General features: G+C 54.8%; 1 protein-coding gene across 1 annotated transcript in view; it reads right to left on the bottom strand.

Moving 5' to 3' along the window:
* Nucleotides 1-9,470: 9,470 nt before the first annotated feature.
* Nucleotides 9,471-11,695, bottom strand: part of LOC120762376 (kazrin-like) — an 84,949-nt gene continuing 82,724 nt past the window's right edge. Inside the window, exon 8 of the mRNA XM_040084728.1 lies at nt 9,471-11,599. Coding sequence (XP_039940662.1) covers nt 11,432-11,599 — 168 coding nt within the window. The 3' untranslated portion in view covers nt 9,471-11,431. The remainder of the gene's footprint in view (nt 11,600-11,695) is intronic.

Here is an 11,695-nt window from a genome sequence, read left to right as displayed (position 1 = left end):
CCCCGGGAATTCCGGGCACAGCCGCCACGGGTTCCTGAAGCGGCACGGATCACAGAGGCCACGGTAGCCAAACTCCAGAGCTGTAATCATGAGTGTGCAGCCGCCCTCACCTTGGCCTTTGCCACTGAGATACAAGAAACTGCCTCCCAGACTCCTTCTGCCCATAATTCCATTATATCCATCCGAGCGGCGCCCGCTGCAGAGCGGTAATGGACAGGGACAGAGAGTCCTTTTGCATTTGTGTTTCAGGACGTTGCCATTTGTTCCTGGGGACAATGCTGCCGTGGCCACCCAGGCCACGCTGGCACCGGCTCTCGGCAGGTCGGCGAGCCCTCGCTGTGTCCTGGTTGCTGTGCAAACACTGTCCTGTGGCTTTTCCTGATCCAGGCTCTGGGGCTGGCACTGAGACCAGCTGCCACATTAATGCTTTCAGGCCCAGCTCTGCTAGACCAGGGAGAGGGGCTTGGGGTGATGCCTAAGATTTTTAGCTTTTTATATTTTTCATATATTTGTATCTTCGTAGATTGTTAATGCGTGGCTGTAACTTTTGGTACATTTCCCATCTTTCTTCTTTACATTTAGGAACAATAAGCCTTAGAAACCTTAGAAACACCTTCCCAAAATACTGTTTAGCCTTATTCCAAGAAGAGAACTGACTACAAGGATGTCCTGTTTTCCAAACAGAATCTGGACCGGACAAAACAAAACTGGGGCAAAAAAAGCCTCTGGACTGCTTCCAGTGTGGCAGGACCCAGGAATTATTACCTAATCAACCAACCTTTTAATTGGAGAGTATATGATAAGTATACTAATCGACTAACCTTATAAAAATTATAGAATTACTATACCATGTGTGATTTTCACCATATTGTGTACCTGAAAGCTTTCAAGTAAAGCTTTGCTTTTATATCCACTCTAACATTGTTGGGAAGATCTGTTCTGTTTTCCAGGCAACAGGGGTGCTCACCTCTCTCCAGGGAGCTGAATTCCCTGTGCACCCAGGCCTGGGAAAGCACGCCTGCCTGGGAAAATCCCAGCACCTGGGCTCTTTCTCCTTCCTGCTTTCCTTTGGACTCCACTTTGCACCTCTGAGTTTGGAGGTTTTTTTTTTAATTCCCATCCACTGTTTCCGCTGAGATAAAGCCATTCCTCCACAGCCTCCCCCTGGTTTTTATTTTGGGACCTCTCCCCATCTCTGCCAGATAACACCCAGATAACACCCCCTCCTCCACAGCCTTCCAGCACGGGGAGACATTATCCATCTGCCCTTCTGATGTCTCTGAAGTGGAATCCAGCATTCCTGCTTCCTCCCAGCCCCTCTGGAGTGCTTTAAGCACCTCCTGTCCCACCACTGGAGCCCCTGGAGGATTCAACTCCCCTTCCTGCAAGTCCCTAACCTGGCACCTCACGCTGCCATCGGCCTCGCCAGCACCGCCTTCCTCATCCTCTGCCTGCATTTCCAGCAACACCTTCTTCCCCAGCACAGCATCACCTCTCCCCATGCTTTTCCAACAGCTTCTCCAACGAGTATGACCCCAAAGAAAACCCACTGCAGACAGCCAAGGAGCCCCCAGGTCAGGAAGAGAGTGAGGGGGGTGCTGGAGGACACGGAGCCAGCCTGGGGACATGGGGCAGCCAGGCACAGAGCAGCCGTGTTCCGCAAGGTGGGTACAGGTATTTTGATATGGATGGAGGTTTGCTGGGGATTTGGTTGCTCCAAGCCACCTGCAGTGCTCACACAGGATATTCAGCTGCTTCCACAGAGCCCTGACTTCAGTTTCTGCCTGTGAAATACGCTGGGAATGAGAAAAGCGTGAAGGCAGACACATACCTGGGCTGCTGGAGGGATCCCTCCTGCCAGGCTCCAGGTAGGAGAGCAAGCAGACAGCCCTGCCCAGCCCTGGCCCTCTGGCATCTCCCAGAGCACCTCCACGGCGCCAGGCACCGACACTCAGCTCTCTCCAGGGCACCGATGGTCAAACATTCCTCCTTCCCCAGGCACTCCCCTTCCCAAGGGTTTTCCAAGCCGTGTAATTACACAGCTAAAATCAAAGGTGTTTCACATACTTCCGAGTCACCTGAGTCCAGGGCTGAGTTCACCAGCCCCACACCCACATGTTCTTTGCTGACACCTGGGAGGTTTCCCTTTCTGGCTCTCATGCCAGGACATCCAGGGCTGGGGACAGTTGCAGGATGCTCGGATTTGTTGTAGAGGGATGTGTTGTGGCAGCGTGCCATCTGGCAGCGGCCTTGGTCTGCTCCAGAGAGGCTTTAAGGAGCTGGAAAGCCAGGACCACACCTCCTGGTGCAGCTTCGCCTCACCAGGCTCCATCCAGCACACAGAGCCAAAGGCAGCCCATCTCACACGGTTTCTGCTCACACGTCCACGCTTCCCAACAAACCCAGCCACTGCTGTGCTCGGTGACGCTCCTCCCCACCGCCACCATCAGCAGAAATCCACTCTGGGACACGCTTGGGAGACACCTGTGGGTTTGCTGAGCCCCTCAAAGCTCCAGGCCACTCATTCTTCGGTGGGAATGTCACGATAGGAAGGGCAGAACCCCCGTGGACCGGTGCTGAGCTCAGGGACCGCCCGACCTGTGCAGGTGAACTTCTCCTGTGAACTTCTCCTGGGCTTTGTTTGTTCTCCCAACGTGGCTCACGCAGCGCTCCTGCACCCACCGGGGACAGGCGTCGGCAGCCGCGGGCCCGTGACCCGTGACACTCCTGCCACCCGTGGGACCCGGGGTGGGTCTGGCGTGGGGGGATCACCCAGACCCCTCCCTGCTGCCGATCCTTCCCCAAAGAGCCGGCTGATGGTTCCCAAATCCACTGCCGCTCTCCCCCCCACTCTTAGCACCTGCCGGGGCTGACGAGGTGCCCCAAGCCCACGTGTCCCCAAGGGGTGACCCCAAAGGGTGACCCCAAGGGGTGTCCCCAAGAGGTGACCCCAAAGGATGTCCCCAAAGGCTGTCCCCAAGGGGTGATCCCCACGGGGTGACCCCAAGGGGTGATCCCCCGGCACCGCCGCTCCCCAAACGCCGCCGCTCCAGCTCTCTAATGCGCGTCCCAGCTTTGGGGGTGTTTGCTCCTGCTTTGAGGGGTCTTTCCCCCTGCTTTGCAGGTGTTTCCCCGAGCTTTGGAAGTGACTCCAGCTCAGCCCGAGCCGGATCCGGCTCCGACTCCCCTCCGCTCCCGTTCCCGGTTCCATTCCCGGCGGGACTGAGCCCAGCCCGCCCCGATCCCGGTTCCCAGAGCTCCGAAGGGTCCTAGAACAGGGGGTCCCGTCCCCTCCCGGCTGCCCGGACCCCACGTACCTCCGGCGGCGGCTGCGGTGGGTCCTGCGGGGCCGCTCCGCCCTCCCCGGCCCGGCCCTCCCGGGGCGGCGCTTCCCGGGACCGGCCCCGCCGTGCCGCGGGCACCGAGAGCCTTTCCGGGAGCCGGGCCGGGGCCGGGGCGGGACCGGGACTTCCCGAAACAGCGGGGAGACTCCCCACAAACCACTCGGGAGAGCCCCAAAACCAGGTGTGGGTCACACTGGGGGTGCCGGTCGGGTCGCCCCCTCGGAGCAGTTGCGGCCGCTGCGGCTGTATCGCTGCCCCCATCTCTGCTTTCATTGAAACCCGGAATGGTTTGGCTTGGAAAGGACCTCAAAGCCCATCCCGTTCCACCCTGCCATGGCAGGTTGCTCCCAGCCCCATCCCAGGTTGCTCCCAGCCCATCCAACCTGGCCTTGGACACTTTTGGGGATGGGGCAGCTGCAGCTTCTCTGTGCCAGGACCTCAGCACCCTCCCATGGAAAAATCTATTCCCAACGCCTAATGAAAGCTTTAGTTTTTCGTTCCACAGTTTAAAACCCATCTTGCAATGGATCTGCTTTGTAAAACTGCCTTGTAGCAATGAGCGGAGCATCTCCTCCACCAGTCCCGTGTTTTGTTTGCAGAAGCCCCGTTCTGAGGAACTCCAATCACTCAGGCTCATCTCTGCATTCAAGAGAGCAAAGCCGAGCCTGCACTCACAGGGAGCCTGGAAAGTGCTTTTTATCAGTCTGCTGCCCTCTATAAACATTCCCAGTTAACCACTCGTGTGCTGGGGAGAGCCATTTCAGGCACGGCCCTCACCATGGCTCCCGGCCACACGCCTCGGCCTCATAGCCAGACATTCCCATGGTTTCCAGACCGAACCACGGGGAGCAAAGCTGGGCTCTGGCAAACTTCAGTGCAACTAACGCCGTGCCCACTGTCCCCTCTCCTTGGCTGCCATCCCAGCAGCAACGAGGATGTGTTTTTCCAGGCTCTTCTCACACCCAGCTGTAATAATAAACACCACCAAGGACTCAAATCCTGTTAGAGATGATACTCAGGGTAGGTTTTTTTCCTGATCCAAGCGAAAAAACCGCATCACTATGCTGCTGGACCAGCCACTGCAGTTTTTCCTGTCCCTCGAGCCCTGTGAGGCCTTTTGAAGGCAAAAGCCGTCGTGAACCAAAATGAAACTCGGAACCTTGTCACATCACCCGGCATGACTCAGCTCCACAGCCTTGCCTTGGGGCCACTGGTGTTCAGGATGCTTGGGAAACATCTCCTGCTTCCCTGCATCTCTCTCCCTACCAGCACAGGCCCTCATGGACCCGATGGTATTTTCCACTGACTCACCTGCCCCGGCGCACGGCAGCGATACCTCCCCCCTCTAATCAAAGGGCAGTTCCAAGAGACACTGTGCTATAAAAAGCAATCGTTATTAAACATAACTGCATATTTATTTGTATTTCCCTTGGATGGATTGTTTTGCATTTTCCGGCTTGGCCGGTGGCTCAGGCAAATTCGTCCCACTTCAGGCGGATTTCCCCCCATCTCCTTCTCCACCTTCCTGTGTCAAACACAAACCTGACATCCCAAGCAGCTCTGGCAGTCAGGAGACAAAACAGGGAATTGTTTTCTCTGTAAGCAAGTGGGGGGAGCATGCACTTCACACAGCGACTGTCACCGATCCGGCGCACAGAGAGCTCCAGCCCGAGCCAGGTCACCCCCCTGCAGAGGCCCTGAGCACAGAGGGGACATTCATAACGTGGTTCCTCAGGTTCCCACTCCACAAAGCTGAATGTTGGCCAGGAATGGGCTTTTCAGTGGCAGTGGAGCAAGATCAAGGAAGGGGGGCCTGCCCTCACCCCTTGGATGGCTGCTAAAGCACCTGCCCTTCCCTGATGCACATTCTCTGTGGGATAACAGAGCCTTGGGCTCATTTCCCTTTCCAGCTCTGCAGTCATCCCAATGTGGGGATCTATCTCTGGCAGCTCAAATCCTTCCCCTGCAAACACTCCCTGCCCAGACCCAGGCTGGGATTTCTCCAGGGTGATTATCCAGCCAGGTATGCGGGGTACAGAGCACGGGAATGCCAAGGAGGAAACTGGAGCCCCATCAGAGCCACCAGCAGGCAACAAAAGGGCCTTTCAGAGGGGCATCTGATGCCCTGCTACGTGCAGAAGTGCCAGGGGCTCACATTTTCCTGCCTTAGAAATTGCTCACTGGCACATATCCCTGCTTTTTGCTGCTCAAAGGTGCTCAAAATGTATGTTAAAATCACCATTGGAAGCCTGGACATGTTTCTGTGTTCCTCCAAAATTTCCCAGCAGCGAGCCGAAAGCGCTGCTCCAAGTGACTCCTGGATACCAGGTGGATGGCTTGTCCTGAAAGAGGTGAAGCCCTTCCCTGGGAGTCAGGTCAGTAGAGCCACCAGGCTGCACATTTATATGATACTGTAATGTCATTACACCACATTTATCTCATACCGTAATATCATTATATAATAAAGCCATGGAGTGTTAGGTCAAGGTGAAATGGGATCAAACTGGCAGAGTGTAGATCTAGATTAGATATGAGGAAGAAATTCTGCCCTGTAAGGGTGGGGAGGCCCTGGCACAGGTTGCTCAGAGAAGCTGTGGCTGTCCTATCCCTAGAAGTGTCCCAAGGCCAGGCTGGATGAGGTTTAGAGCAAGCTGGGGTAGTGGGAGGTGTCCCTGCCCATGGCAGGGGTGGGATGAGATGGCCTCTAAGGTCTCCTCCTATCCAAGCTATTCTGTGATTTGATGATTAATAGAGTTAAGAGCTAATTAACACCATAAATATTATATTTAAAAAAAATATATATATAATGTATAATGGAACATGACAGGGCCCCAGCTCTGCCCCCAGGATGAAAGTCCATCCCAGCCTGCTCCATGAGATCCCATTCCCAGCCCACACACACTGGTCTGTACTTTTCCCTCTCCTCCTCATGCCTCAGTTTCTGCACCCCAATTTAGAGTCCCTGCGGGGCTGCGGGCTGGGAACCTGCCGTGCAAGCGGGGAAAAAAGAGGAAAACCAGCCGCTTGGGAGGCATTTCCGCACGCTACCGGTGGGAGGGAGCGACCTGCCGGCATCTTCTGGCGGGGTGAGGATCCGGTGTCCCCGGGGCTGCCGGCACCTGGCACTTCCAGTACAACCAGTTCAACCACCGTGCCAGGTCACCGTCTGCCGCTCCGAGCGCACGCACGTCTGCAGCTGGAAAACAGCGTCAATAAAGCCGCTGTGTTGACAGTAATAACAATAAAAAACCTGCTGCTTCCTCCTGGAGCTGCTCCGGGGGCTGCTGCGTCCCAGTGGTGAAGCTCTGGATAGGGCAGGACTTTGGGGATTGGAGACCCAGGGCTTGAGGAGAATCACGGCTGGAAGAGAAGAGCTATGGTGGTGCAGACGGGTATTTAAAAGAGCTGAGCAGAGATTAATGTAGCTTTTCAAAATTAGGATCGGATGGTGAATGAGGGCTGGTGCCCAAGAACAGGAAAATGCTGGGGAATCAATCACTAGCAGTGACAGAACTCCAAGGAAACCTTCTTACCTGGATATGAGGCCTTATCTCAGCTCCAGTTCTGGTTGAATGGAGCGGAGCCGCTCGGTCTGTGCTCTGCTGCTGCTCGTGGCTGTGTCAGAGCACTGGGAAGGTAAAGCCAGGGGCTGAAGTGGGGACAGCGGCAGGGACAGTGGCAGAGCAGGGTGTCCCAAAGGATGTTTGCAGTGAGGGATACCGTCAGGCACTGCTGCATCCCCTGGGCTGCACAAGCCAGGGCTCAAAGACACTTCCAGTGCTGGCTTTGGACATACAAAGCAGCAACAGTGGAAAACTCCTCCAGGGAAAACACTGAAAATAGGTGAATTAATGACAGGCACATTCCCAAATTTTCAGCAGTCCTGAGCAATAAACCAGCAGCCTCAGCAGCAGCCCTTGACACCAGCTTTGGGGGAGACACCATCACACACTCTGTGACAGACCCCATGCCAAACCTCACCAACCTCCTGATGATTTATTCAGCTCTTTGGGGTACATTGGTTTAGCTCTTTATCACCAAAAATCCAGCCCAAGGAGATCACCAGATAAAACTTTGGGGTGAGTCAGTACAGAGGCAGGAAATGTCCCAGACTTGCCCCTGTTTCTCTGTTGTGACCTCTCAACCCCATTCCTGATCCCCAGGTTACCAGTGCAAGGCTGTGACACAGCAGGTAAACCAGCTCCTGTTGTAATGTCACCCAGAGGTGATGCCAGGACCAGCAGAGCTGGGTCACACCAGGAGAGGGTGCTGGGGACACGAGGTGTCCCCTCCGCGGGGCACCGTGCCCGTCCCACACAACAACGACGTGATGTTTGCCTTTCGCAGTCTAAAGTCCTCGCCGGAGAAAAGGCTCTCGTGAATGTGTGCACAACAACGTGTGTGCGGTGCGCGGTGCAAAGTGCACCGACGCGGGCGAGTCACACCTAAAACAAACACACCGGGGGCGTAGGAACTCGGGGACTGCTCACACGGTGGCAGCAGCGCAGCGCGGTGCTGCAGCAACCAGCACGGCAGGGATGCAGCAGGGATGCAGCTGGTGCGAGGGGATGCAGCAGGGATGGGGCTGATGCGATGGGGCTGCAGCAGGGATGGGGCTGATGCGATGGGGATGCAGCAGGGATGGGGCTGATGCGATGGGGATGCAGCAGGGATGGGGCTGATGCAATGGGGCTGCAGCAGGGATGGGGCTGATGCGATGGGGATGCAGCAGGGATGGGGCTGATGCGATGGGGATGCAGCAGGGATGCAGCTGGTGCGAGGGGATGCAGCAGGGATGGGGCTGATGCGATGGGGATGCAGCAGGGATGGGGCTGATGCGATGGGGATGCAGCAGGGATGGGGCTGATGCGAGGGGATGCAGCAGGGATGCAGCAGGGATGCAGCAGGGATGCAGCTGGTGCGAGGGGATGCAGCAGGGATGAGGCTGATGCAATGGGGCTGCAGCAGGGATGGGGCTGATGCGATGGGGATGCAGCAGGGATGGGGCTGATGCGATGGGGATGCAGCAGGGATGGGGCTGATGCGATGGGGATGCAGCAGGGATGCAGCTGGTGCGAGGGGATGCAGCAGGGATGGGGCTGATGTGAAGGGGATGCAGCAGGGATGCAGCTGGTGCGAGGGGGATGCAGCAGGGATGCAGCTGATGCGATGGGGATGCAGCAGGGATGCAGCTGATGCAATGGGGATGCAGCAGGGATGGGGCTGATGCGATGGGGATGCAGCAGGGATGGGGCTGATGCGATGGGGATGCAGCAGGGATGGGGCTGATGCAATGGAGATGCAGCAGGGATGGGGCTGATGTGATGGGGATGCAGCAGGGACGAGGCTCCTGCACCCTCTGCTGCCAGGGAAGAGCAGGTCGGGGTCCAAAGCCACCAAGAGGAGCACCCCTCAGCCCAGGACATCACAGACACCTCTGCTTGCCGTGGCTCTGGGGCAGGAGGTGTCCCCTGTGTCACCCTGCACAGGTCTGGCACAGCTCCCATGGCACAAGGGCAGAAGCCTTTCCAGGACTGGTGTGGCATTCTGGACACATTCCTGCCTCCCACAGGGCTCCCAAAACTTTAAAATCCACAGATGGGATGGATGAGCACCCACACCCCATCCTATGCACAAAAGACAACTCCAAATCTCAGCAGGGAACAGCTCCGAGTGCAGCAAATCCCACCGTGGTCTGTGCCAGCTCTTAGCTGTGCTCTGCAGTTGCCCTTTAATGCCACCTGTAGTTCCCATTTAATGCTGGATTCCAGCTGCAGGTGACGGAGTTGGAGAGCCAGCTGGCATCTCCCGAGTTTTTTCTATTTTTCTTTGCTCCAGCTTCTTCTCCATATCTGAGGGGACATCTCCTGGCTGTCCTTACCTTAAACCCTTGAAATCCCCATTTCATAGGGATGCAGCCAGTCCCAGCCTCCTGCCAGCATTATTGCATCCAGGATCAGGCCTTTGGCTGGGAGCTGGTCCTGGGAAAAGCTGGCCCAGCCTTCTCCTGAATCCTCCCATCACCTCGGAGCCCCCCCAAAATCACGTGGTGCTCAGGGGGTCCTGCACCCTGGTGCCACGACAGAGATGGCAACACCCAATTAAACCACGTGGAGTTCATCCATACTTTAAAATAAGCTTTATTTAGATCTTTTATAATTTTATATTTGCATCCATGCCTTCAAGGATTCTCCCCCCCTCACAGGGGGAAAAGTTAAATCTAATGTTACCCATAATTCATATGCTATTTAGCAAAGTTCTCTTTTAAATAAATCATCCTCTTAGTAATTTTTAGAATTACTTCCTAATTTACAAAAAAGCTGAAATGCAAAGGAAACTACTCGATAACAAGGAGATCGCTCATCTGTTCTGGTGGTTTAGAGTTTAAATTATAAAAACGCAAGAAGAACAAAGAACAAAATACCAAAACAAACCCCCCCCCAAAAAACACCCCAACAAAAATGTATAAAAATGCTTCTCTGCAGAGAAAAATGCCATGGGGAAAAGCCTGCCCTGCCACCCCAGGAGAGCCCAGGGGGGCTTGGTCCCTCTGTCACCCCCTCCATGGCCTCTCTGCATCATCCCTTGGAATGAATACACAGCGCGAGGGCATCGGTTTCGTTCGGTGATTTAAGACAAAACGCCCCCATTTCTTTTTTTTTTTTCCAACCAGGGCGCACGTTTCGGAATTAAGAAAAATAATACACTATTATAGATCATTAAATAAATCTTAATACATTTGTTTTTTTGTTTTTTTGTTTTTTTTTTTTTAAGAGCTTAAAATGATATTGTAAGCATTAAAGCATAAGGTACTTATCTTGGCATAAGCAGAGCGCGGCACGTGTTAGTGGAGAGGGGAAGCGGCCGCCGCGCTGGGGAGGGTGGCTTGGGGGGCATTTCCAAGGGATTCGGAAAAACAAGCTCCACCTGTGCTTCCAAATCACCTCAGAGCCAGAAAAACCTCCCGAGTGGGGATTCGTACCGATTTCCCCAGCCCCCTCCGACGGCAGGAGCGCCCCAAACCGGGGCGGGGTGGCCGGCTCTATCTGGGCAACGTCTTGGGATACGGGATATCTCGGGATATCACCTCTCCCCTGCTCCCAGCTCGTGCCGGATCCCCCTAAATTTGACTTGAAGCAAAGGGTGAGCCCTCCCCACCCCCCCCAAAAAAAAAAAGCAGGGAAAAACAACAGGCAAAGCTCCCACCAGCTTGCCCCCTTGTCTGATTTCCCGGCACGTGTTTAGGTTTGCGTTTTCCAAGGCGTTAAGTGCTCCTGGGGCAGCTGAGGGAGCCCGGGCTGGGGGGTCCACAGCCCCAATCCCCCCCGACAGCAACTTCCCAGGACAGTACAGTACAAACACCCCCTTCTTCTTCCCCTCCCCATCCCAACCGACGTGGAAAAATATAAAAATCCCAAAACTTCTGCAATAATTTAGTTAGAATAGCTCCTCTGGGTTTGTGCAAATAAATTAAAACAACTAAAAAGGAACGTTAAAACACTTATTTCCAGACTGGCAGGCGTAACAACCAGCCCGGGTTGCCTCCGCAGGGCTCGGCCAGGAAGACATCACAGCGAAGGAGATTTTCTTGTTGTTGTTTTTGTGTGTTTTCTCTCTAAGATCCCTCAGCTGGGCAGGTCCTTTGTCCCCAGGCGAGGACATCCCGCGGGCTGGGCTCCGGAAAACAGCGGGTTTCGGACAAGAGACGTCACAAGCACAAAGTGCACAATATTCCTCGTATTTACAGAGACACAGCAGTCCTTCAAGTTTCAAGTTTTGTCAAAAGAACAAGAAAAAAAGAACAAAAAAAAAAAACAACCCACAAAAACCAACCCTCCCAAAACAAGGGGAAAAAAAAAAACAACCTACCCAAACTGACAAACAAAGGAGTTACCGTGTCGGAAAAAACCCAAACAAACAAACAAACAAAAAAACCATGGAAAAAAAACGGGGAAAAAAACTGAAGTTACGACACAGCTGCATCGCTCCCAAGACAACAGGTAACACGTCCACAGGTGGGACGGGGGGTGTGGGATGGGCAGTATGGAATATGTACATGTGCAGGGCCGGGAGAGGCTCCGGCGCCGTCACCAGTCCGCGTCCTCCTCGATGTAGTAGTCGGGGGCCGTGCCGTCGAAGAGACCGGGATCGAGGGACTTGCGCTGCTTCCCCCGGGCAAAGACCCTGGAGATGGAGCCAAAGCCCATCTTCTCTTTCTTCTTTTTCCGTTTTTGGTCTTCCAGGTCTTCTAGAGACTGTGGGAGGAGAAGACGCAAGTTTGGGCATCCAGCTATTCCTTTGCCACTCTTCCCCTTCACTCACGTCAAGGATGATGGACCGTGTGGTCCCAG

This window comes from Hirundo rustica, chromosome 22 (genome assembly GCF_015227805.2).
Source record: "Hirundo rustica isolate bHirRus1 chromosome 22, bHirRus1.pri.v3, whole genome shotgun sequence".
Taxonomy (NCBI): Eukaryota; Metazoa; Chordata; class Aves; order Passeriformes; family Hirundinidae; genus Hirundo; species Hirundo rustica.
This window is presented reverse-complemented; position numbering and strand designations above follow the sequence as displayed.